Source organism: Zeus faber (assembly GCF_960531495.2).
Source record: "Zeus faber genome assembly, chromosome: 10".
Classification (NCBI taxonomy): domain Eukaryota; kingdom Metazoa; phylum Chordata; class Actinopteri; order Zeiformes; family Zeidae; genus Zeus; species Zeus faber.
This window is the reverse complement of record NC_137199.1, coordinates 16000187-16024230: the sequence shown is the minus strand read 5'-3', so window position 1 is coordinate 16024230 and position 24044 is coordinate 16000187. Positions and strand designations below refer to the sequence as shown.

Genomic DNA, 24044 nt, shown 5'->3' with positions numbered 1-24044 from the left:
TTAAGCAGCAACGTCACAGTGAACGTGTTCATTCTGGACCAGAACGACAACACTCCAGTTATCTTGTATCCAGTCAACACTAATGGTTCTGCTGAAGGTGTGGAGGAGATTCCTCGCAATGTGGCTGCAGGACATTTGGTGACTAAGGTCAGAGCTTATGACCCCGATATTGGATACAACGGCTGGTTGCTATTTTCTTTGCAAGAAGTTAAAGACCACAGTCTGTTTGGTCTGGACCGCTATACTGGACAGATAAGAACACTTCGTTCATTCACAGAGACAGACGAGGCTGAACATAAACTGGTCATACTGGTTAAAGACAATGGGAACGTGTCGCTCTCAGCAACAGCTACTGTGATTGTCAAGGTTGTGGAGCCCAAAGAGGCGTTTGCAGCTTCTGATGTGAAGAGTGCAACAAATGACATTGAGGACAGTGGTCTGACATTTTATTTAATGATAACTTTGGCATCTGTTTCAGCACTTTTTATCATAAGCATCATTGTGTTGATTGCAATGCAGTGCTCCAAAACCACAGACTATTCCTCAAAGCATTTACAAGATCCAAATTACGATGGGACTCTGTGTCACAGCATCCAGTACAGATCTGGAGACAAGCGCTACATGTTAGTTGGACCCAGAATGAGCATTGGCTCTACTATAGTTCCTGGAAGCAATGGGAATACTCTTGTGCACCCTGATAGGAGACTTCCATCTGGAGAGGTAAGACAATCATTCTGAACGTTCTAACTCCAGAACACCACCTGCTGATGTTAGATAAAATACAATGACTAAAGTTACAATATTTCAAATGTTTTGCAGATAGTCATAGTGGTTGTGGCTGGGTTTACATCTGTGCGGATGCATTGAGTATTTTACCTTTGTAGACATTTCATCCTGTGATGGATTTCCTGATTGCATTTGCTAAGAATTGGTTTTTCGGTGTAGACCGTTGTTTGTCCTGTTCCGTTATCTGGTTTCCGAACTGTTGATTGGAACATGTCATAATGTAAAAACTTCACAACAGTTGTCCCAGAAAATACATGTTTAAAGTCTCTGTTAACAGTTCTGCCAGAGATAGAGTAAAGCAGAACAGAGGTTTAACATCTACTGTTGCACAAAACTCAAATACATGTTATTTATTATCCTTCTGTCATGCAGATGTAGCAGATTGGATTTTTTGTACTGGCCCTCTGGAGTCCCTGCTGAATTCAGAGAAGCATTGTGATTTTGGTGTGGTCTGATATTTATCTAAATATAATCAACTCAACACACTTATACTCTAAAGTGGTTGATATATCTCCATGAAGGAAAATCGCAGCTACATTGATATGCCATCAATAGTTTGGTCAGTAATATTATGCAGCTTTTAGATAGATACAAAACACACAAGATATAAAGTGTACATTTTTGTATTTTGTGCTGCCGCCAGAAATGTTGTTATTCATAGCACACACTAGAATATTTTGACGAATTGTTTTGTCCATACAAAAGTTGTTCATCAAGGTCTTGGGTATACAATCAAGTCAAAAGAGTTGATCAAAATCTGATGTCTAAATAGGTAAAAACAAAGTTTTATCACGACTGCTCACAACTTTATTTCAGTTGACCCAAGGTGTTATGAGCTAATGACTTGAAAATTCATGACCCCCTGGGGGGCGGGGCGTTAGAGGTGTCATCTGAAGCAGGCTGGGCCCTCTCTCTGTCAGACTCTCAGACAAAGGAATGAGGCTGTAGGCTAGTGGGAGTGGAGCGATGCAAGAAATGTTTTTAGTTTTGAAAGATTTATTGAAGACATCACACAAACTATATACAAAAAGTCCAAAAAAAGGCTTTAGGTGAGAAGATTCAAGCAACTCCAGAACCAACAATCCCGTTCAAGTCAAATGACAATTGGAATTCATGAACAAAATCTATATATATAGAGTAGGAGCATGCGGTCTTGGCCTGCTCGCCGGTGTAGGTGCAAGATGAATTTCTGTGGCAGCTTGTTGAGGGGCTCTCATACTGTAAAAGCGAATTACAAAAAAGTGTAAGGAAATGTGATATTTACATCTGACATATCTCTACAGACTACATACATCACACCAGGCAGGGGAATGTCACATATTACATACAGCTTCCCAGCTTATAGACTGCATGCATGCATGCAAGCAAACACACACACACACACACACACACACACACACACACACACACACACACACACACACACAGTGCAAATTCCTTGGAAACATACCTTCGTATGGATTCTAGACTTAAAGACTGCGCGGCTATTGTGTGGCAACTTGGAGCGGGCTGTGTTTGTCACTGTAACTATTACTAAAACCAAAAGGTTGTAAGGCGCAGGCTAGGGCAAAGTGAAGAGGAGCGCAGAGCTGCATAAAGGCTGCGTGCTACTGTTTTTTAACGCTAAGCTTGCTTGGCAAAAGAACAATCCCATTTACCCTGCCGCTCCCGCCGGTAACGTTAGCTAACGTGACAGTGTCGTCGTCGCGGCAAACAGGACGCCATGAACGGTCTCTAGCTAGCTTAGCGAGCTACTCATCCACCTAGCGCTCTAGCTAGCTAACGTCAGCCTCAAAGGACGGGGCGTACAAGACGCAGACATTATTTCAACGTGAGCTTGTGCTTGCAAAAACAAAATGTTGCTCACTCATGGTCAGGTATTGGGTCCTCAGCTGGGCCAATTCTCGATGGAAAAATGCGTTCTTCCTCCCTCAGTATGAGGTCGTGACGATTCATCGAATCTGTCCATACGTCAGACTGGCGCGGGGCCGCCACCGCGTCCCGGCGGGGCGGGGCGTCGTTGTGCGAAGCAGAATCGGGACCGAATGGAAAGGATGCGGATCCGGGAGCCGCGAATCCATTGGCATGAAAAACAAGTGTCGGTTTGGAAAGACAGATAGAGAGAACAAATGCAAGGTCTTACTTAATGCCAGATCTAACCTATTTTATTTTTATTTTTTTGAAATGATCATATCATTCTAAAAACGGAATGTCGCGGTTCGAAGCTTTCTGGCTTTTTTGTTTGTTTGTTTTGCCGTGCGTGTTTGATAAAATCACGCGGAGGTAGAGAATACTCTGAAACCAAAGTCACGTTTTTCGCGCGGGCGAGATTGCCGACCTCAGAGAACTAGAGACAACTGTTTGGGGGCAGCAAAAGCCAAGAATTAGAGCCACTGGAACCTTGTCTATAGGGATGGATGCCATGATTCTCTCACCACACGCTTTACTCAAAATAGTAACATGTTGTGTAATTTGCAGATGCATTTGCTGAATCTCTAATGGGGGGTTCCGAAGGGGTTGGAAAATGCACTAATTTGTTATTGTATTGCGTTTTTCGAAAGAAGATAAAAAAAAAAAAAATACAAATCTTTTCGATATTTTCACATTGTGCGACGCTTTCCAAGAGTCGCTACGGAAGTGCTTCGCTTGCGGAGACATTCCGTGCGCGAGTGCTGTGAACGTGCTCGCAAAAAAAGAATATGCGGCTGTCATGAGTTCGCGTCTGAAAAATTCCCGCCCGCCCTCTCGCAGCCCGGTGGCTGGGAACCTCTGTGGTAGGCTCCGCAAAACTTCCGAGTGGAGGAAGGGGAACGCCACCTCTCGCCCCCCTGAGTCACACACGATGCGACATCCGCTTGTCTTGCAGCGTGTTCTAATCGAATCCCAAATCCTTGGCAACGTTTTGCCCAGAGTTGAAAACTTCTGGTCTGTCGTTCAAGTGTCTGCCTGGCGGCGGCCTCTCTGCATCTGAGTGACGTGAAACCCGTAAGACAGGCACAGCCGTCCCGGTGGCGATTAGTGATCTCATTCGTCCAGGCACGTCTGCAGCAGACGGTTTTCTGGCTGTTCCTTTATTTGTTTATTGTTTTGTTTGTTTGCGCGTTGCTGCTACACTATTCCTTCCATATGAACGGTGCGGCGCGTCGGCCGCTTTGTGAGTGTGGCTGCGGGGCGGCGCCGCTGGAATGCGAGGGGCGGGGCCTGCGGACATGTGTGACGTCATCAGCAGAGGCCTTACCCACTGGCTAACGAAGTATCACCGCTTTCCAAGAGAGTAGGGGGGAGGGAGCCGCCGGTGGCTCTCAACGTGGGGCCCGGGGTCCCACCAGGAGCACTTCAGGAGGTTCTAGTGGCGTCCCAGCGAAGTTATTAATACTTCAACATTATTTGATTTTACAAGCCTTAACCCCATTAGGGAATGGACGATAACGCCTATATATTTTAATCAGTTCCGCTGTTCTCTCCCTATGGTATAGACAGGTGGTTTGGAGTAAAATCAAATCTAATTATAAAAATCCGATGGTGGTCCGAGAAATATAATCTCATCTAATGGGGTCCGTGGCCTAACACGGATCAAATTGAGGGTGCTTACTGTGACAACGGTTGAGAATTTTACCTGTCTATAATAAATTTCTCTGTCGATAGTGTACAGTGCGAAATTAGGCCACGCTATTCTCACGTTTTTCTTAAACATTTCAGTCGCTGTCCGGGGTGCTGAATCGTTTTAACAATGGGTGTTATTCCTTTTCCATACATTAACGCATACTCCGCCTATATATAATTAATATAATTGTTTGTTTGACTTATTTTGCGAAAGTAAAACACAGTCCTGTAATACTATTTCTAATCACGCGGTGTCAGTATAAAAGCAATCCATGCTTCTGAACGATGCGCCACAGCGGAAAGGCTCATCCCTTGTTGTGCCTGGTGTTTCTAAATCTCAAAACCTTGCTGGGGTAACGACGTGAAACCCGAGCTCCGTGTATCTCTCTAGCTCCGTTGGATACGACTGTGATTTTTCCCAAGGATAATGACCAGGAACTATTTCATGGCTGAAGAATATTAGTTGTAGAGGGTTATATTTTGGGAATCGTCCCACAATGGAACAAAGAGGACAACAGTCATGGAGAGAGCGATGGCGACGTTTTGTCTGTATTTTTGCTTTGGTTGCGCTGAGGAGCTGGGCTTCAGGTGACATGAGATATTCCATCTCTGAAGAAGTAGAAGAAGGAACGGTTGTTGGAAACGTTGCCAAGGATTTGGGATTAGATCAGAACACGCTGAAAGAGAGAGGATGTCGCATCGTGTATGGCTCGACAGAACCCCCTTTCCATCTGAACCAGGAGGATGGTGTATTGTATGTGACGCGAAAGATTGACAGAGAGGAGGTCTGCGAGCGAAGCAAGGTTTGCTTGGTCGACTTAAAGACGGTTTTGGAGAATCCACTCGAGGTCCATTATGTCGCGGTAGAAATATTGGATGTGAACGATCACTCTCCCAGTTTTCCAGAACATGAGAAAATATTAGAAATTCCAGAATCTGCATCACCAGGAATGCGATTTCAGTTACAAGCTGCACGCGATGCAGATAGCGGCATACTGTCTGTTCAGCAGTATAAATTAAGTAATAATGAACATTTTCGTTTGGAGGTTAAGGATCGCGGCGAAAACCGTAAAAGCCCTATTTTAATTCTCCAAAAGCCATTGGATAGAGAATCTGACAAAACTCATAATCTATTATTAACCGCTATTGATGGAGGTAAACCTCCAAGATCTGGTGAAATGAGAATAAATATAGATGTGTCAGATGTTAATGATAATCCTCCAGTCTTCACAAAAGACTCATACTCTGTTCAAGTAAATGAAAATTCTCCTATAGGCACAACTATTATACAAGTAAATGCAACAGATCCGGATGAAGGTTCAAATGGTGAGGTTGTGTACTCATTTGGTAATGATGTTGATGGGAAAGTGCGGTCACATTTTGAATTGAATCCAATAACAGGAGAAATAATTGTTTTAGGAAATTTTGACTTTGAAGAGAGAAGCAGATATGAAATTGATATCCAGGCATCAGACAAGGGCGCATCTATATTCACAACAGACAAAAGCGTCGTTATTAATATAATTGACGTCAATGACAACGCACCGGAGATCGAAGTGACGTCTTTTTCTCGAGCTCTCCCAGAAGATTCCAAACCAGGGACAACAGTGGCATTAATTACAGTAAAAGATTCAGACTCTGGTATCAATGGAAAAGTTATGTGTTTTATTAAGGGAGATGTTCCATTCACACTGAGTCCCTCTTCAAAGAATAACATGTACTCTGTAGTAACCAAAATACATTTGGATCGAGAAAAACAGTCTCAATATGATGTTACAATTATTGCTAAAGACGCAGGTGACCCCTCTTTGTCATCTGAAAAGACAATGCACATTGATGTATCAGACGTTAATGATAACAGGCCACAGTTTTCAAGGAGCCCCTACACTTTCTATGTTACTGAGAATAATTCTCCTGGAGTCTCAGTGTTTACAGTGCAGGCATCTGATCAAGACGAGGGTGAAAATGCACTTATCTCCTACCATATTTTCAGAGGCGGAGAAAACAATGTAATATCATTTTTAAATATAAATTCTGAAAATGGAGATGTAGTGGCCTTAAGAAGTTTTGACTTTGAATCTTTAAAAACTTTTCAATTCCATGTTTTGGCAAGAGACTCTGGAACTCCATCTTTAAGTAGCAATGTCACAGTGAACGTGTTCATTCTGGACCAGAACGACAACACTCCAGTTATCTTGTATCCTGTCAACACTAATGGTTCTGCTGAAGGTGTGGAGGAGATTCCTCGAAATGTGGCTGCAGGACATTTGGTGACTAAAGTCAGAGCTTATGACCCTGATATTGGATACAACGGCTGGTTGCTATTTTCTTTGCAAGAAGTTAAGGACCACAGTCTATTTGGCCTGGACCGCTATACTGGACAGATAAGAACACTTCGCTCATTCACAGAGACAGACGAGGCTGAACATAAACTGGTCATACTGGTTAAAGACAATGGGAACGTGTCGCTCTCAGCAACAGCTACTGTGATTGTCAAGGTTGTGGAGCCCAAAGAGGCGTTTGCAACTTCTGATGTGAAGAGTGCAACAAATGACATTGAGGACAGTGGCATGACATTTTATTTAATGATAACTTTGGCATCTGTTTCAGCACTTTTTATCATAAGCATAATTGTGTTGATTGCAATGCAGTGCTCCAAAACCACAGACTATTCCTCTAAGAATTTACAAGATCCAAATTACGATGGGACTCTGTGTCACAGCATCCAGTACAGATCTGGAGAGAAGCGCTACATGTTAGTTGGACCCAGAATGAGTATTGGCTCTACTATTGTTCCAGGAAGCAACGCAAATACTCTTGTTCACCCTGATAGGAGACTTGTATCTGGAGAGGTAAGAAAATCTTTCTAAAAAACAATTAACCTGTAAATTTACAAATGCTCATTTCAAGTCACAATTCAATTTCACTACTCCGTCTTTAAGAGGCAACGTCACAGTGAACGTGTTCATTCTGGATCAGAATGACAACACTCCAGTTATCTTGTATCCAGTGAAAACTAATGCTTCTGGTGAAGGTGTGGAGGAGATTCCTCACAATGTGGCTGCAGGACATTTGGTGACTAAAGTCAGAACTTATGATGTTGATATAGGATATAATGGCTGGGTTATTATTTTCTCTACAAGATGTTTCTGACCACAATCTGTTTGGTCTGGACCGCTATACTGGACAGATGAGAACACTTCGCTCATTCACAGAGACAGAAGAGGCTGGACATAAACTGGTCATACTGGTTAAAGACAATGGGAACATGTCACTCTCAGCCACAGCTACTGTGATTGTCAAGGTTGTGGAACCTAAAGAAGCTTTCGCAGCTTCTGATGTGAAGACTTCAGCCAAAGATGTAGAGGAGAACAGCGTGATTTTTATCTCATTATAACTTTGTGCTCAGTCTCTTCAGTTTTGATCATAAGCATCATTGTGTTGATTGCAATGCAGTGCTCCAAAACCACAGACTATTTCTCCAAGTATTTACAAGATCCAAATGACGATGGGACTCTGTGTCACAGCATCCAGTACAGATCTGGAGACAAGTGGTACATATTAGTTGGACCCAGAATGAGTATTGGCTCTACTATTGATCCGGAAGCAATGGGAATACTCTTGCGGCCCCTGGCAGGAGACTTGCATCTGAAAAAGTAAGATACAGAATGCAAATATTGTTATTTAGTGTTACCCAAACAATAACTCTCTGGCATAACTTTCTGTTCCACACTCACACGAGAAGGGGCAATATTATCCATTTATGTCGTTACTCTGTTAATTGAAGGATTTCCTGGCATTTTCCTTTTTGCATGTTTTTAATAACCCTTTCCAAATATCAATACTGTTGCGTAAATATATGACTAAACGATCGTCGTTGTCCTTGGTGATGAACAATGTTTATCAATGCCCTCATTGGTTTATGAATCTTTTAAACGGATACGAATTTTCCTGTGAATCTCGTTCCATTCCTATCCAAGTGTAATTGGCGTATAGCCTATACAATGCATTTGCCACGCTTGTAAACCACAGCCCCGTAATATAGAGGTTGCAATCATTTTCCATAATAAATTACAAGAAGACAGAATGCTATTGACTGCGAAGGTTTTATTGTATGAGGAACTACGCCCAAATTTCATTCCGCCGGCTCATGTTTTATAAAAACCTGCAGTAGCTATTAAATAATCGTTGTCCATGTGTTTTTATGATTTTTTTTCAATCTTATTCATATGTTTTAACGCAACTTTTTTTTTAAACGAATTAAGGTTTCATGCTTTGATGAAAAGGCTTCGCTGGTTGTCAGCATTGCGATGTCCAGACGTTTGCCCAAGTGGCACAACATGACGAGTCGTTTTTCGATGTTACTCAGAATTGAATTCTCCTGGAGACCGTGTTTACAGTCCGCGCAGTTGATCACGACGCGGGTAATAATGAAATTACGCGTTCTACCATATTTTCAGAGGTGGAGAAAAAGCGACTTCTAGAGATGTGGGCAGAGAAAACTTCATTTGGCTTTTAAACATAAATTCGAATAATTGAAACTTCATACACATACACTGGGCACACAGCGCAAATAAATATATATGTTTTTCTATTCGGCGACCACGCCATTTTTCCCACCTTGTTGTTTGACATCTTGGCTCCTAAAACCTACTGGAGAGAAAAAAAAAAGCGAAAATGGCGCTGTCCTTGGTGCTGATATTGTTTTTGTTTGTTTGTTTGTTTTTTGTTTGTTTGTTTATTTGTTTGTGTTTGCAGTAGTTTGCGGATTCACTTTTTTGGAACACGGAAGTGCAAATACCTCGATACGCTTTGCCCAGTTACAACAGGCTCATTTTTTTTGTTCTGGTTGGATCAGTGGGGAGGGGGACGAGAATAACTACCTGCGGGAACTTTAGGACTTTTGCAATGAAACATCCGATCGCGCGGTGTCACTGCACAGGATGTTCAACGGAGTTGCGCGCCACTCCCACCCACCGCGGCGTCAAGCGTCCACCGCAGCGGCTCTGTTTGCGTCCGGAGCGTTTCTCAAGAAAACTCCCTCTTCGCATTCATGGATACTATTAAGATTTAGAAACATATATATATATATTTTTTTTTTGTATTGTGAAGGCGTAAACGCATCTCCGTCTGGAGTCATGGAACAAAGAAGCCGTGAGGCGCGCGGGGCACGGGGACGGCGCGTCGCCCTCACGGTCACGTTGGTTCTTTTGTGGAGTGTCGCCTCGGCTCAGATAAGATATTCCATCCAGGAGGAGGTAAAGGACGGGACTGTCGTCGGGAATGTCGCGAGGGATCTGGGACTGGACAAGAACACGCTACAAAACAGGAGATATCGGATCGTTTCTGGCTCCAGCGACGCTCTTTTCCGCGTGAATCCGAGCGACGGCAACTTGTACGTGAACCGCAAGATAGACAGGGAAGAGATATGCGAGAGGATGAGTACGTGTTTGATCAGCCTCAAAACCGTGCTGGAGAACCCACTGGAAATACACTATGTTGAAGTGGAGGTGCTCGATGTGAATGATCATTCCCCCAGCTTTCCAGAGGAAGAGAAACGGTTAGAGGTTTATGAGTCGGTGTTGCCTGGGGCTCGCTTCCAGCTGCAGCCTTCTAGAGATCCGGACGGAGGTCCGTTGTCCATTCAGCAGTACAAACTCAGCCACAACGACCATTTTCGGTTGGAAGTGAAGGATAAGGGGGAAGATGGAAAAATACCTATATTAGTTTTGCAAAAGTCGTTAGATAGAGAGGCTGCGAGGAGCCACTCGTTGGTCCTCACGGCGCTGGACGGAGGTAAACCTCCGAAATCTGGCGAGATGAAAATTCGAGTAGATGTATTGGATGTTAATGACAACACACCGATGTTCTCGAAAGACGTTTACTCTGTGATGCTCAATGAAAATGTACCAATAGGCACAACGGTGATACAAGTAAATGCAACCGATTTGGATGATGGTCCAAATGGAGATGTCGTTTTTTCATTCGGCAATAGCGTGAGTAACAGACTATATAAGCTTTTTGATATAAACCAAGCCACAGGTGAGATTCTTGTGAAAGGATTAATAGACTATGAAGACAAGGACAAATATGAAATAGAAATACAAGCATCTGACAAAGGCCTCCCCCCTCTAACTACAGAAAAAAGTGTAATAATTAAGATAGTTGATGTAAATGACAATGCACCTGAGATCGAAGTGACCTCGTTTTCCAACGCCATACCAGAGGATTCCCGACTTGGCACCACAGTTGCGCTTATCAGTGTGAGAGATTTGGACTCTGGGTTTAATGGGAAAGTTATTTGCTCTGTAAGTGAGGATGTGCCTTTCTCATTATCACCATCCTTAAAAGAAAACATGTATTCATTGGTCACAAAGTCACATCTGGATAGGGAAAAACAGTCCCACTATGACCTAACGATATTTGCAAAGGATACAGGTAGACCTGCTCTGTTATCTGAAAAGTCAATAAGTGTTGTTGTGTCAGATGTGAATGACAATGGTCCAGAGTTTTCCCTCAGCCCCTACACTTTCTATCTCAATGAGAATAACACTCCAGGAAATTCAGTATTTAGTGTAAAAGCGTTTGATGGCGATGATAATGAAAATGCTGCCATTTCATTTCATATTTTAAGAAATGGGCATGTGGACGATAAAACAGCATCGTTTTTAAACATCAATTCACAAAATGGCGACATTTTGGCACTTAAAAGCTTTGACTTTGAAACACTGAAAACATTTAATTTCCAAGTTATTGCTACAGACTCTGGAACTCCATCTTTAAGTAGCAACGTCACAGTGAACGTGTTCATTCTGGACCAGAACGACAACACTCCAGTTATCTTGTATCCAGTCAACACTAATGGTTCTGCTGAAGGTGTGGAGGAGATTCCTCGAAATGTGGCTCCAGGACATTTGGTGACTAAAGTCAGAGCCTATGATGCTGATATTGGATATAATGGCTTGTTGCTATTTTCTCTTCAGGAAGTTAAAGACCACAGTCTGTTTGGCCTGGACCGCTATACTGGACAGATAAGAACACTTCGCTCATTCACAGAGACAGACGAGCCTGAACATAAACTGGTCATACTGGTTAAAGACAATGGGAACGTGTCGCTCTCAGCAACAGCTACTGTGATTGTCAAGGTTGTGGAGCCCAAAGAGGCGTTTGCAGCTTCCGATGTGAAGAGTGCAGCAGCTGAGGCTGGCGACGACAATATGACGTTTTATCTGATTATTACCCTGGGATCAGTTTCTGTACTGTTCCTCATCAGCATTATAGTTTTGGTTGCAATGCAATGCTCCAAAACCACAGACTATTCCTCAAAGCATTTACAAGATCCAAATTACGACGGGACTCTGTGTCACAGCATCCAGTACAGATCTGGAGACAAACGGTACATGTTAGTTGGACCCAGAATGAGTATTGGCTCTACTGTAGTTCCAGGAAGCAATGGGAATACTCTAGTGTTGCCAGACAGGAGGCGTCCTTGTGATGAGGTAAGGAAAATGATGGCAAGTGGTGATATTCTGTGAAATGTCTGGTTATCAGTTTATTTTTTATCTGTATGGATGTAATGCTGCATTGATCTGGTTTATGCATACATATAAAGTGTTTGGAGTTCAGTAGCCGTTTTTCAGCAGTAAAGTTTAGATGTTAGTAAAGTCAGTTCAATACATCCCATACCTTTGAGATTTGAGAGTGATGGAGCATTCATTGATTATCTACCAAACGGCTGCTGCAGAGTATTGTTTGAAACAATACGCCGGCCTGACATTAGGAAACATGAGGTATAGGATAAAAATGCCCACTCCACTCCATTTCCATCTTATCTTCCAAACAGGCTATATATATATAATTTATTTTATTTTTTTCAATTATGTTATATATATAAATAAAATAAATGTATTTATATATTTTTAATTCATTTTCAATTATGTTATATATATATATATATATATATATATATATATATATATATATATATATATATATATATATATATATATATAACATAATTAAAAATTATGTTCCAGTTGTAAATCTGTCACAAATGTTACATTTACAAGAAAAAATACCAGTTTTAATAAAATCTTCCATATTCAGGTATAATACAACAGTCATCTTGGGTTTGATAATGTTCCCAGCTTTGACAACCTTGATAAAACATTTTTTATGATATCTTTCAGAGCGAGGAATGTCGTTTCAATGCATTCTATGTATTGATCTCGTCTGGATGTTTCACTTCAGCATAGTTGTTAACTATGGGATATACTGTTTAATTGAAATCGTAGTACATTTTTGATTTTTGACCTAAGCCTTGAATACTGATTAAGCTATCCAATGAATTGAGTGTCCTTTTTAAGAATGAGGCAGGTTTCCTTGTGTCTTACTAGCACAATCAATTGATTTGCCTAAAAAAAATAGAGTGTTGTGGAACTAGTAGTTGTATATTTTGATACTTTGGAAAGGGAGTTAACAGTATTTAGAATATAGCAAATACATTTAATAAATGATACATATTAAAAATATCTTTCGAGAGAGCATGCACAAGATTTGGTCTGCTGATGTTTGTGTAAGTCTGTGACGCAGCTACTGTAGCTCTGGTTGTTACAGGACAAAGTTGCTGCAGCACAATTTCATAACTACCCTTTGCGATGCCAAATCCTATTGTAAGCCTGTTCATTTCAGCAGCTGTGATATGCTGTTCTGATATGTTGTTGTATATCATTAAATGGTAAAACTGCATCCTGCGATGCAACATCAGATCTCCTGATGTCAGTGCTCAAGTAGAATAACCATTCAGCAGCGTTGTGTATTTCTTCAGTGATACGCAGAGTTTGACTTCTTGGAGTATTGATTCAGATAAAGTTTTCAAGTTTCAGCATATTTCGGGACGTTCATGACTTGCCATTTTGGACTATATAAGATTTTTTTTTTTTTTTTAATCTATCACAAAGACTGCACTTTTAATCCCTGCTCCACCTGTCTTCACTAACATGGCAGTGAAGAGACGTGGAGCAGGGGTGGAATAAGATACTCGGTCTCCGAAGAGCTGAATGAAGGATCTCAAGTTGGGAATGTGGCTAAAGACCTCAGTCTGGATGTCATTGCTTTGATAGGTAGGGGATTTTGCATTGTGTCTGGACGATGGCGTCATATATTTGAACAGAAAAGAAAGAGATCAAGAAGAGCTGTGCGAGTGAAGCAGTGTGTGAATATGTGTGATACATAAAAACCCTTCTGGAGAGCCCACTTGAGATCCACTATGTCTCTGTGGAGGTGTTGGATGTGAAGGACTCCAGTCCCAGCTTCCCCAAAAAGGAGACGCTTTTGGGTATATTTTAGTCTCCATACATGTACGCTGTCGTCACCAAATTGACCCCGAAAAGAGGGGATTGCTCTGATTAAGACGTGACATACTTGCCTTATCTTTTTTTTACAAGTATCACTGTGTTGAATGTGAGTGATAACAGTCCAGTGTTTTTTTCAGTCCTTTCTATATTCATGAGAATGATGTTCCTGGGTAATTGATGTTTTCAGTTAGTGCTTCTGATGAAGACACATATACATCATGAGAGTGGGATAATTTATGCATGTGTGACAATGAACAAATTGAACAAGTGTTCATTATGATGACACTGGATATAACACCTGTGCATTTTCTTCATTGCAGGAAGTTGCTGACCAGAGAATGAGTATTGGCTCTACTGTAGTTCCAGGCAGCAATGGGAATACCCTCGTGGTCGGTCATAGGAGACATCAATTTGAAGAGGTAAGACAAAAACAATTGATCAAGTCTGTATAAATACAAATACCATACATGTAAATGTGCGCAACAATGATTTAAACATTCTGAAAGTCTCAGTTTGGAGGTTTGATGGGATGAGGAATCATATGATATATCAAATCATATGAAGTATTACTGCAAACACCCATCCATCCATCCATCCATACGCCCGTTTCCACATCAGGGTCTTAGAGAGCCCGGAACCTAATTCATCTGACACTGGGCGTAAGGCAAGGATTAGTCCAGGATCACACACATTCACTCACACAGCATCTTAACCTGGGGTCAGGTCAGAGTCTCCAAATATCCTACGCTGCATCTCTGGAAGTGGGAGGAAACAGGACCACTCCAAGCAAAAATTCATTTGGACTGTTTAGGTTTTTATGTCCTTGTGCTGCGTTGTCTATACATATAACTGAATGTATCATAGCACAATCCAGACTTTGACAACCAACATCTATCAGATGTTTTTTTTTTTTTTTTTCATTTTTTTAACGTTTGTTATGCAATCATAGCAATCACTGATTGATGATATATAGCATGACATGATCTTGATTCAATGTTTTGCATGGTAATATTCCCTCGGTTCCCTTGGTCTATTATTTACGTTTACAATTCAGTAAACAAGTCTGCAGACTTCATTTATAAATAAAATGCATCTCAGCATGGTGGCCCTTGTAATCTAATCAATAGTATAGTTTACAAGCTCATCTTTGAGCTCTTTGAGTGTTTGACACGTATAGTAACTACTTGCAGTAGTTCTTGGCTAGCTTTTCTAGCTTAATACCTAAATGTCTGATTGATTCTTTGTCAACACAATTGTATTTTCAACAACATATAGTCACATATTACAATTTCATTATCCCTCTATGGGCATGGTCATCTGAGCTACTCCATCCATTCTTCAAAATTAGATCACATGTGGGTGTTCTGATAGAAAACAGTACAACTCCTATATCATGGCCTTATTTATGTTGGTTTACAGACGTGCATGTAGTGCTGTGTGGCTGTGCAGGTATTCTTTTTCTGTGTATCTAGATGTGTGTCTCTCCTCGCTGGCTGGGGTTGAGGCCACACTTAAGCCATCACTTGCTGGGCAACAGCAGAGAGCAGCCCGGAGCTAGTGTGCAGTGACTCACAGCCCACAGACAGTCAGAGGGGGGGGTTGGGATGCAGTGCTTTGCCAGAGATCTGCCAGTAAATGAAGGCTTGCAATGCAGCAAGCAATTAATTTTTTCAGGTTGAGATTTCCTCTCTTTGTCTGTGATCTGTTATTCAGTGCCAGTGCCACAACGAGAGCTGATTTTTTCACATGATCTTGATTCAACACAAATACTAACAAGGGCTTTTAATGGCATCACAATTTACTGCTACAGCCTCTGTTGAGCCAAAGGGCTGCTCTATAAACATCATAATTGAATAGCTTTAAAGATGCATTTCACAGCAGTTATGAACATCTGCATGAAGTAACACACATTTGAAAGGATATGGTGTTTGTTGCCCATAGCAACACCGTAGCAGATCCACCCCTGAATGTTCTCGTTTCCACGGCAAGCCTCATGCGCTCTCAGCGGTCCTAGCAACAGTGAAAGAGAGAATGAGGGAGGAACTTATGGAGGGAGCAGCACAGGACGGGGGAGGGGATACATCTTCTATATGGCTCCTCTGTAGCCATATCTCATAGTATACCATGAAAAATAGGTTTATTTAGAAACTAACACATGTATTATATCAGTAAAATCCCTATTTGAAGTTGCCAGGCAGCATGCAGGGCAACACATAAGCAACAGCACCGCTAGGAACACGCCTGAGCTCCTAATTAGATATTCCATAGTATGTAGATTATCTCTTCTCTCTGAACAACTGGGTCAACCATAGATTACTTGCCTAAAAATGACATGCAGCAAAAAATACAGTGATTTTCGTTTTATTTGACTTATTCTGAATGTTGATTGGAAGGCTGCACTCGTGAGTAGGGCTGCCACTTTTGTGAAATTTTATTTTACGATTACTTGTCATGCAAATAATTGCGATTAACTATTTAACTGCATCTTTTTTTTTTCTTTTTATGCCATGATGATAGTATAATCTCATAATACTAATACATGTCTACCTTTTGCAGAAAAGCCATATGTTGATATAGAACATTGAGATTAAATTTGGATGGAAACATGATTGGGGAATCAATTTTACTAAATAGTCACTGTCAGCTAAAATTGTTGTGATAATGTAATAAATGTGACAGCTCTACTCGTGAATGTACTGTGGATATGAAGGGAAAATATAAGAGACAGCAGACAGACAATTCACAATATTTAAAGAAAAAGAGTAAATGCAGCTTCCTGAACTAACTACTTGAATCACTGTCTGAAATGTCGTACTACGTACTTCATACTATCCTCCAGCGTACTTAACTGTGTGTAAAAAGAATGATGGCCTATGGTATATGACATACTACCTGTCATATTCCCTCTCCACTTTCTTTCAGCACGTTCTGGGTTGATGATGACGCTGTAGAGAACATTTTACCAATTTTTACCATGGCCTTCACAATGCGTTGTGGGTTAGGACTGTATGGTGGAATAGGACTGCTTAGTTTTGCAATTTTTGCGTACTACAATATTGCATGACATATGGTATGCCACCCCGGTACATTTCACCTACTATTTGAGCATTCTATGCTTTCAGACATACTTAACACCTTCACATACTTATTTGGCGTACTAAATAGTTCGCCAGTATGCCATTTTGGACAAAGTTTATCTGTGTAATGTTGTTCAGAACTATACACTGTGCTGATTATTCATTCTGTATGGGTGTACACGTTTGTCTGTGTGTGGTTGTGGCATTTATGTGTTTATGAGTGGTGTCTGTGTGTGCAATACAGAAATAGTGCCAAGCTGTTCTTGGACAGCAGATGCCCATATGAGATTTACTGCAGTGATTAAAAATGAGTGTGTCTCATTGAAGTGCTGTCGTGACCTCAGTGGATCACATGGGTTCAGTCCACAACATGACCACATGCAGACCATGCTGCATCTGTGTTATAATATGTCTTTTTAATATATCTTTTTCATATATATATATATATATATATATATATAATTCACACATATACACACACACACACACACTGATCAGCCACAACATTAAAACCACTAACAAGTGAAGTGAATAACATGGATTATCTCATTCCAATGGCACCTGTCAAACGGTGGGATATATCAGGCAGCAAGTGTCAGTTGTTGAAGTTGATGTGTTGGAAGCAGGACAAATGGGCAAGCATAAGGATCTGAGCGACTTTGACATGGGCCAAATTGTGAGGGCTAGATGATTGGGAGCATCTCCAAAAGGTTTTGTGGGGTGTTCCCGGTATGCAGTGGTTAGTACCTACCAAAAGTGGTCCAAAGAAGGACAACCAGTGAACTGGTGACAGGGTAATGGGCGCCCATGGGGTGTGAAGTCTAACCCGTTTTGTCCGATCTCACAGAAGAGCTACTGTAGCACAACTTTGTGAAAAAGTTAATGCTGGCTATGATAGAAACGTGTCAGAACACACAGTGCATCACAGCTTGCTGTGTATGGGGCTGTGTAGCCGCAGACCGGTCAGTGTGCCCATCCCTGACCCCTGTCAACCGCCGAAAACACCTACAATGGGCACATGAGCATCACAACTGGACCATGGAGCAATGGAAGAAGGTGGCCCGGTCTGATCAATCACGTTTTCTTCGACGACATGTGGATGGGCGGGGTTAGGGTCCGATCCGATCAAGCATCTGTGGAATGTGCTGGAACAACAAACCCGATCCATGGGGGCCCCACCTCACAACTTACAGGACTTAAAGGATCCACTGCTAACGTTTTGGTGCCAGATACCACAGGACGCCTTCAGAGGTCTTTTGGAGTCCATGCCTCGATGAGTCAGAGCTGTTTTGGCGGCACGAGGGGGACCTACACAATATTAGCGGTAATTAGTGGTGGCTTTAATGTTATATGTTTATATCCTTTTTTTAAAGTAGGTATTGATATTGCTGCTTTGGCAAGCATGTCAATCTTGAAAGTAGATGATTTTACCGAGAATAAAACATTGATGAACAATTCTAATTAAGCTCCTTTAAAATGTAGTTTACACAATATAGTATACACACACATAATACGTGTGTGTGTAATGTATCGAATGTATTCTCATTCTTATCCCTTGTTATCTTGGGCTGGGGCTGTGGCCGCTCACGCCATGACATTCCGCTCGCTTGGCTTAGCTCATCTGTGCAATTGTGTTATCATGTCGTGTGTCGACACCGAGAGCAGCTCAGTGCACCTTGGTATTCTGCGTCTCGGTTGCTTTTGTTAATTGGGAGACTGCCCTTCCCAAACTGAAGTGTTGTCAGGGACACAGGGAAATAGGTTATAGGGGACAGGCTGAACATCAGACAGAAAACAAAGCTTTTAAGCATGAGCACAATAATTCCTGCAGCTCGGGAGAATTTTACGCAGCTTGAGTACACACACACACACACACACGTCATGCACGCGACACACACACACAGACACACACTCCGATACAGTCTGCTCCAGCAGCAAACAAGCTTTCCGTCTCCTTTTCCCGCCTCTGATTTCTTCCTGTTTCCCTCCCCCCTCTCCCTCCCAAGTCTTTGCCCTAATTTTCGTCTTCTTTTCTCTTTGTTCCCTTATCTACATTCCCTTCTTCTCTCCAAAGCGTGATTCAAAGCCCAATCTTTAGTGCGGTTCTTTCGTAATAGGAATGTGAATGATACTGGAATACGCACGCTACCCTACATTCGTTTTTAGGGGGGGGGGGGGGTGTTCTGCCTGTCTTCCCCTTGCACCACTCTCCCTCTGTAGTATAGCCGCTAACGCTCTCTTGTGCTCTCCTCCCCCTCTTAGCCACTATTTCTCCCTCTCATGCCCACCCCGTCTCTCTTATCCACTTGCTTTTCTTGCTCTCTGTTTCTCTGCCTGATGCCTGCGGGGTTGTGGTTGTTGATCCTGCATGTGCTGTTAGCTGTTGTGTGTCAGTGGGGCACACGCTCTCTGCTGCTTTCGCTTTTATTGTCAGGACATGGCGTCTCTCACAATGAGGTCAGCTCTGTGATGGTAATCAAGTTTACACACAGAGCAGCGCACAGCCTCTGCTATCTTTGCGTTCACGCGGCTTCACATGTTGGTGCGACCAAACACTGGCTCTGGAGCGAGCGCTGAACGCGCATAAACACGCGCACATGTACGCATGCACACATATTCACTTACCGGTGTTAGCCTAATCCATTTTGTACTGAGGCACACTCCCATAGTGAGAGAGTGAGTGAGAGAGAGAGTCAGAGGAGTCCACGAGGGCCACAAAAATATCGCTCAGCTATTCTGAACCCAAAGGAGCCCATCCCAGTAATGTCAGGGGTTTTGTCGACACAGAATTCAAACCATATCAAAGTCCTCTGAAAGCTATGACATAGTGTTTGCAAGGGGGTCTCTGTCTTTTACTATATAATAGTAAACCAAATACCACGCATTAGGCATGAGGCCATCCATCACACACCAGGCAACATCCGCCAGCTTCCAGATGAAGCCCTCAGAGTTGAGTTTGTGTGTGAATACATGGGGTTATGAAGTCGTGAAAATCCTTTCTCAAGGATACGACTTGTATTAGGCCCGCGTCATTACAGGAATAACTAGCAGGGTTTTGTCAGCGTCCTAGAAGTACCATCCCATTCTCAAAACCCTATTTTGCTCCTGCTAAGACAAGACAAGCCTTTAGCTATCCGCCTTGTAAATACACCTCACACCGTATCTGTTTGGGCTTTATTAACATTTCATTGGGCCTGCTGTTTAATATTTACAATTTTTCTTTTGGAGAACAACCCCAAACCTGTAAATTAAGTGTAATTATGCTTGGCTACTTACTGTATATGTTGCTAGGCTTGCATACCATTTCAAGCAGTTTCTCCTTCCCTCATATCTTTCGGTTAATTTAAGTTACTTTATGCACATTTACTGACACAATACAGATACATACCATCAGATAAATAACAGAACACATATGTCTTGCTTCCGATAGCATACTCTGACTTTAATAGTATTTCTTTATTTAGTCATTTGAGTACACACTTAAACATTATTGCTGTTTTCCTCCAAGTTATGTTTGTATTATTTACCCCTCTCATTGCTGTGTCCTACCAGGTCCGGAACAGCCAAACCATGCGTTTCCCAAACCAGATGGTTTAAATGCAGGAAGAGGGTCGCTCGAGTGTACCAAGTCCTCTGGTGTCATGGGGGCAGGAAATCCACTAAGTCACATAGTTACTAGTTAAAGTTGATTTCAATTGTATGTTTTGGCATTTATTCACTTTGTTAAAACATAATTTGTTATCCAGAACCATGGAACATTGACTGAAATCTGTGTTTGTATGTGTAATGTTAACAAAATGTTGTATTTGTCTACCCCATGTGTCTGTATTGGTCCGATGTACCAGTATACTGTATATACTCTTGTGTGTCAGATGGGATTGTTTCAGTTCATGGTGTAGTTTGTATGAATTTCAGCACCAGTCTATTTCGTTGGCCTTATTTATTAGGCCTAGGATGTTACGTTTGTGTTACATTTCCATGTTACACTTGTTTGCTTGACTTGAATAAGTTCAGAATATATTTAAATCTTACATGCAAGTCCTTGTGCCTAACTTGGTCCCTAACACTGTCATCTACATAAGTTTAATGAGTACATTTTATTACCTTCACATGCACAGTTGCTAAATCAGACCAGATCATTGGTCCTGCTGCAAAGTTACACAGCTTGAATGCACTGGACTATAACAATTGCAGGTTGGTTCACTTGATGTTATTGAACATTAACTGTACTGCCTGTTGTAAATATAGCAGTTAATACTTAATTTGAGGACACTAGCTCACAGGGTTGAGAGTGGTAGAAGTTGGGGTTTGGTTGGGGTTCAGTTTGGGGTCATGCAGGAGGAGACACAATTGCCAATGCATTTGTAATTTCTATGGCTTGCTTTAGCAGTCGCTAATTGTATATTATTGTATTATTATTGTATACCTGGGCCCTACTTGCACTGACCTGTCTCATGTTAGTCTCATGTTAATTTGCCTTTTACGTTCTAACTTCTAAAAAAACACATATATATCTAACTCCACTAGTGTTGCTTGTTCCTAGAGAAGGTTTAGCTGTAACTGTGATATACAGTGGTTTGATACTGTGACAAAATGCACTTACTGCAAGTCTCTTTGGACAAAAGCGTCTGCTTAATGACATAACGTAATGTATATGGTTACCGATTGCTCCTTTAAGACTACAAGCTAAGCATGCTATCGAAGTAATATCAGCAGAAGAGAACCAATAACAAAATACTTGAGCTTAACTAACACCATAAATGAAGCATGCTTAAGCAAGTTTGGGACCCCTTAAACCATGGAAAAATAAACAAGGTGTTTGTTGTTTATTTCTTTTTACTCTGTGCATTAGTGAATTGTCTAATAATATGTCTATGTTAAAAATAGACATGTCATCATAAAAAAAAAAAAAAATCTTTGTTATTTTCTATTTTATTCTATTTTAAAATCTACAAACATTAAGAACAGTTGCTGGGGTTATTTAATCATTGTGATTTTTGAAATGAATTTGGTCAGATTGAACAATATTGTATATATACTGTATCGCACACATATTTAGTGCCGCTTACCCGCTTAACAGGTAGGCTGAAGTTGTCATGATCCATCCATCAAGAGCTCCATAAATCATTTCTGCATCATCATTACTTCACACTTAAATGACTCTCATATCTATATGACCTGTATTCAAAATATTTGACCATAGTATACTTGTCTCAGTCTGACTGATGATCTTTTAGTTTGACAGTTGGTAATCTAGCTGCTTAGCATGGCTGTGATGTCAGTTTCTAAAAAAAAAAAAAAAGAAAAAAATATATATACTTGTCTGTAGTCATGGTTGTGTTTTGAAATAATAAACTATCCTATAAGAAAACTGTATTTTTTTTTGTCATTTATTTGACTGTATCAGAAGTTGTTTGAACATCGGCTGTGAGGTTTCAATTGCAATAAAATAGTGTTTTATTTGAGAATGATTGATATCCATATATTGTCAAGTCACACTTTATTTATATACCGCATTTCATACCAGGGCAACACAAAAAAAAAAGAAAAATATATCCCTAAAAAAAAAATGTCTACAATCATAAGAACAGTCAGTGCAGAATAAACAAATCTCATAACACACACACACACACACACACACACACACACACACACACACACACACACACACACACACACACACACAAACACACACACACACACACACACACACACACACACACACACACACACACACACCTGCATTTAAGTGTTGAGTGTGGGGGCCTCTCTCAGGTTCTCAGGCAGGGTGTTCCATCTACTTGGGGCATAGATACAGAAGGCATCCTCCCCTGCTTTAGAGTTAGTACAAGGGATGGTTAAAAGACCACTGCCTGTGGACCTGAGAGTTCTTGCTGGTTCTTGTGTAATGAGCATTTATTTTACTACTGAGGCCCAAATCCACTCAGAGCTTTATATACACGTAGCAGAATCTTAACAATAATCCTAGTTTCAACAGGGAGCCAATGTAGAGATCTGGGAACAGATGTGATGTGTTCAAACATTTTTGTGCCAGTGAGAACACGTGCAGCTGCATTTTGGATTAACTGTAGCCGCTGCACAGCTGATTTGGAAAGGGTGGTGAATAGGCCATTACAGTAGTCCAATCTACTCGTTATGAATGCATGGATTAATTTTTCAGAGTTTGATTTTGAAAGGAAGCCTCTTAATTTTTTAATATTTTTTAGATGATAGAAGGCTGATTTTGTGTTGTGATTGATAGGGCTCTTAAAATTTATGTCGCCGTCTATGGTCACACCCAAATTTCTGGCTTCATTCTTGCTCTCCAGAGACAGAGAACATAGATGGGCTGCAATTTTTTGTCTCTGAGCCATTGCACCAAAAATGGGTGTTTCTGTTTTATCTTTGTTCAGTTGCAAAAAGTTCTGTGACATCTATGCATTAATATCATTAAAACACTGAATGAGGGAGTGTATGGGGAGTAGTTCATCAGGAGATAGGGATATGTACAGTTGTGAATCATCTGCATATTTATGGTAATTTATTTTGTGTTTCTTTGTAATATGTGCAAGTGGGAGCATATAGAGGTTAAACAATAATGGTCCAAGAATCAAACCTCGAGGCACTCCCCATACAATATCCACTTTGTTCCAGACAAAATCTCCAATGGGCACAAAGAACTGCCTGTCCTGTAGGTAGGTTCCGAACCAGTTTATAACCGGGCCAGATAGGCCAACCCATATTTCTAATCTCAGTAATAAAATGTGATGGTCAACAGTGTCAAAGGCAGGACTGAGATTCAGGAGCAGAAGAACAGATCGTTTTTTAGAATCAGTGTTCAGGACGCTCTGACTGACGTAGACTGGGACGTGTTCCAAGCGAGTTCAAGTGACGTCAGCGAGTTTACGGAGGTTGTAGTGAGTTTTGTGGCTACGCTCGCGGATGAAATCGTTCCCACGGTGAAAGTTCGGATATTTCCAAACCAGAAGCCATGGGTTGATAAATCCATCCGCTGCGCTCTGAATGCGCGCACGGCCGCTTACAACGACGGACTTGTATCTGGTAACATGGACAACTACAAAGCGGCGTCGTACAATCTGCGGAGGGCGGTGAGGGACGCCAAACGGACGTACAGAGACACCGTGGAGCTGCAGATGGAGCGGGGGGACACAAGACGCTTGTGGGAGGGGCTGCGAACAATAACTAACTACAAGAGCAGCTC

The 24044-nt window shown here is 41.5% G+C and overlaps 2 protein-coding genes across 2 annotated transcripts; both read left to right on the top strand.

The window, feature by feature from the left end:
* Window positions 1–4674: 4674 nt before the first annotated feature.
* On the top strand, window positions 4675–8049 carry LOC307235895 (protocadherin beta-15-like; the record flags this gene model as incomplete). Its single annotated transcript, XM_080008154.1, has 3 exons — window positions 4675–4742; window positions 4967–7229; window positions 7846–8049. The coding sequence occupies 3 exons, from the start codon at window positions 4675–4677 to the stop codon at window positions 8047–8049; spliced, it is 2535 nt and encodes an 844-aa protein (XP_079864280.1).
* A 1478-nt stretch (window positions 8050–9527) lies between these two features.
* Window positions 9528–22140, top strand: LOC307235894 (protocadherin alpha-8-like; the record flags this gene model as incomplete). The annotated part of the gene is made up of 3 exons (XM_080008153.1): window positions 9528–11888; window positions 14066–14164; window positions 20375–22140. The coding sequence occupies 3 exons, from the start codon at window positions 9528–9530 to the stop codon at window positions 20417–20419; spliced, it is 2505 nt and encodes an 834-aa protein (XP_079864279.1). The 3' UTR covers window positions 20420–22140.
* Between the last annotated feature and the right edge of the window lie 1904 nt (window positions 22141–24044).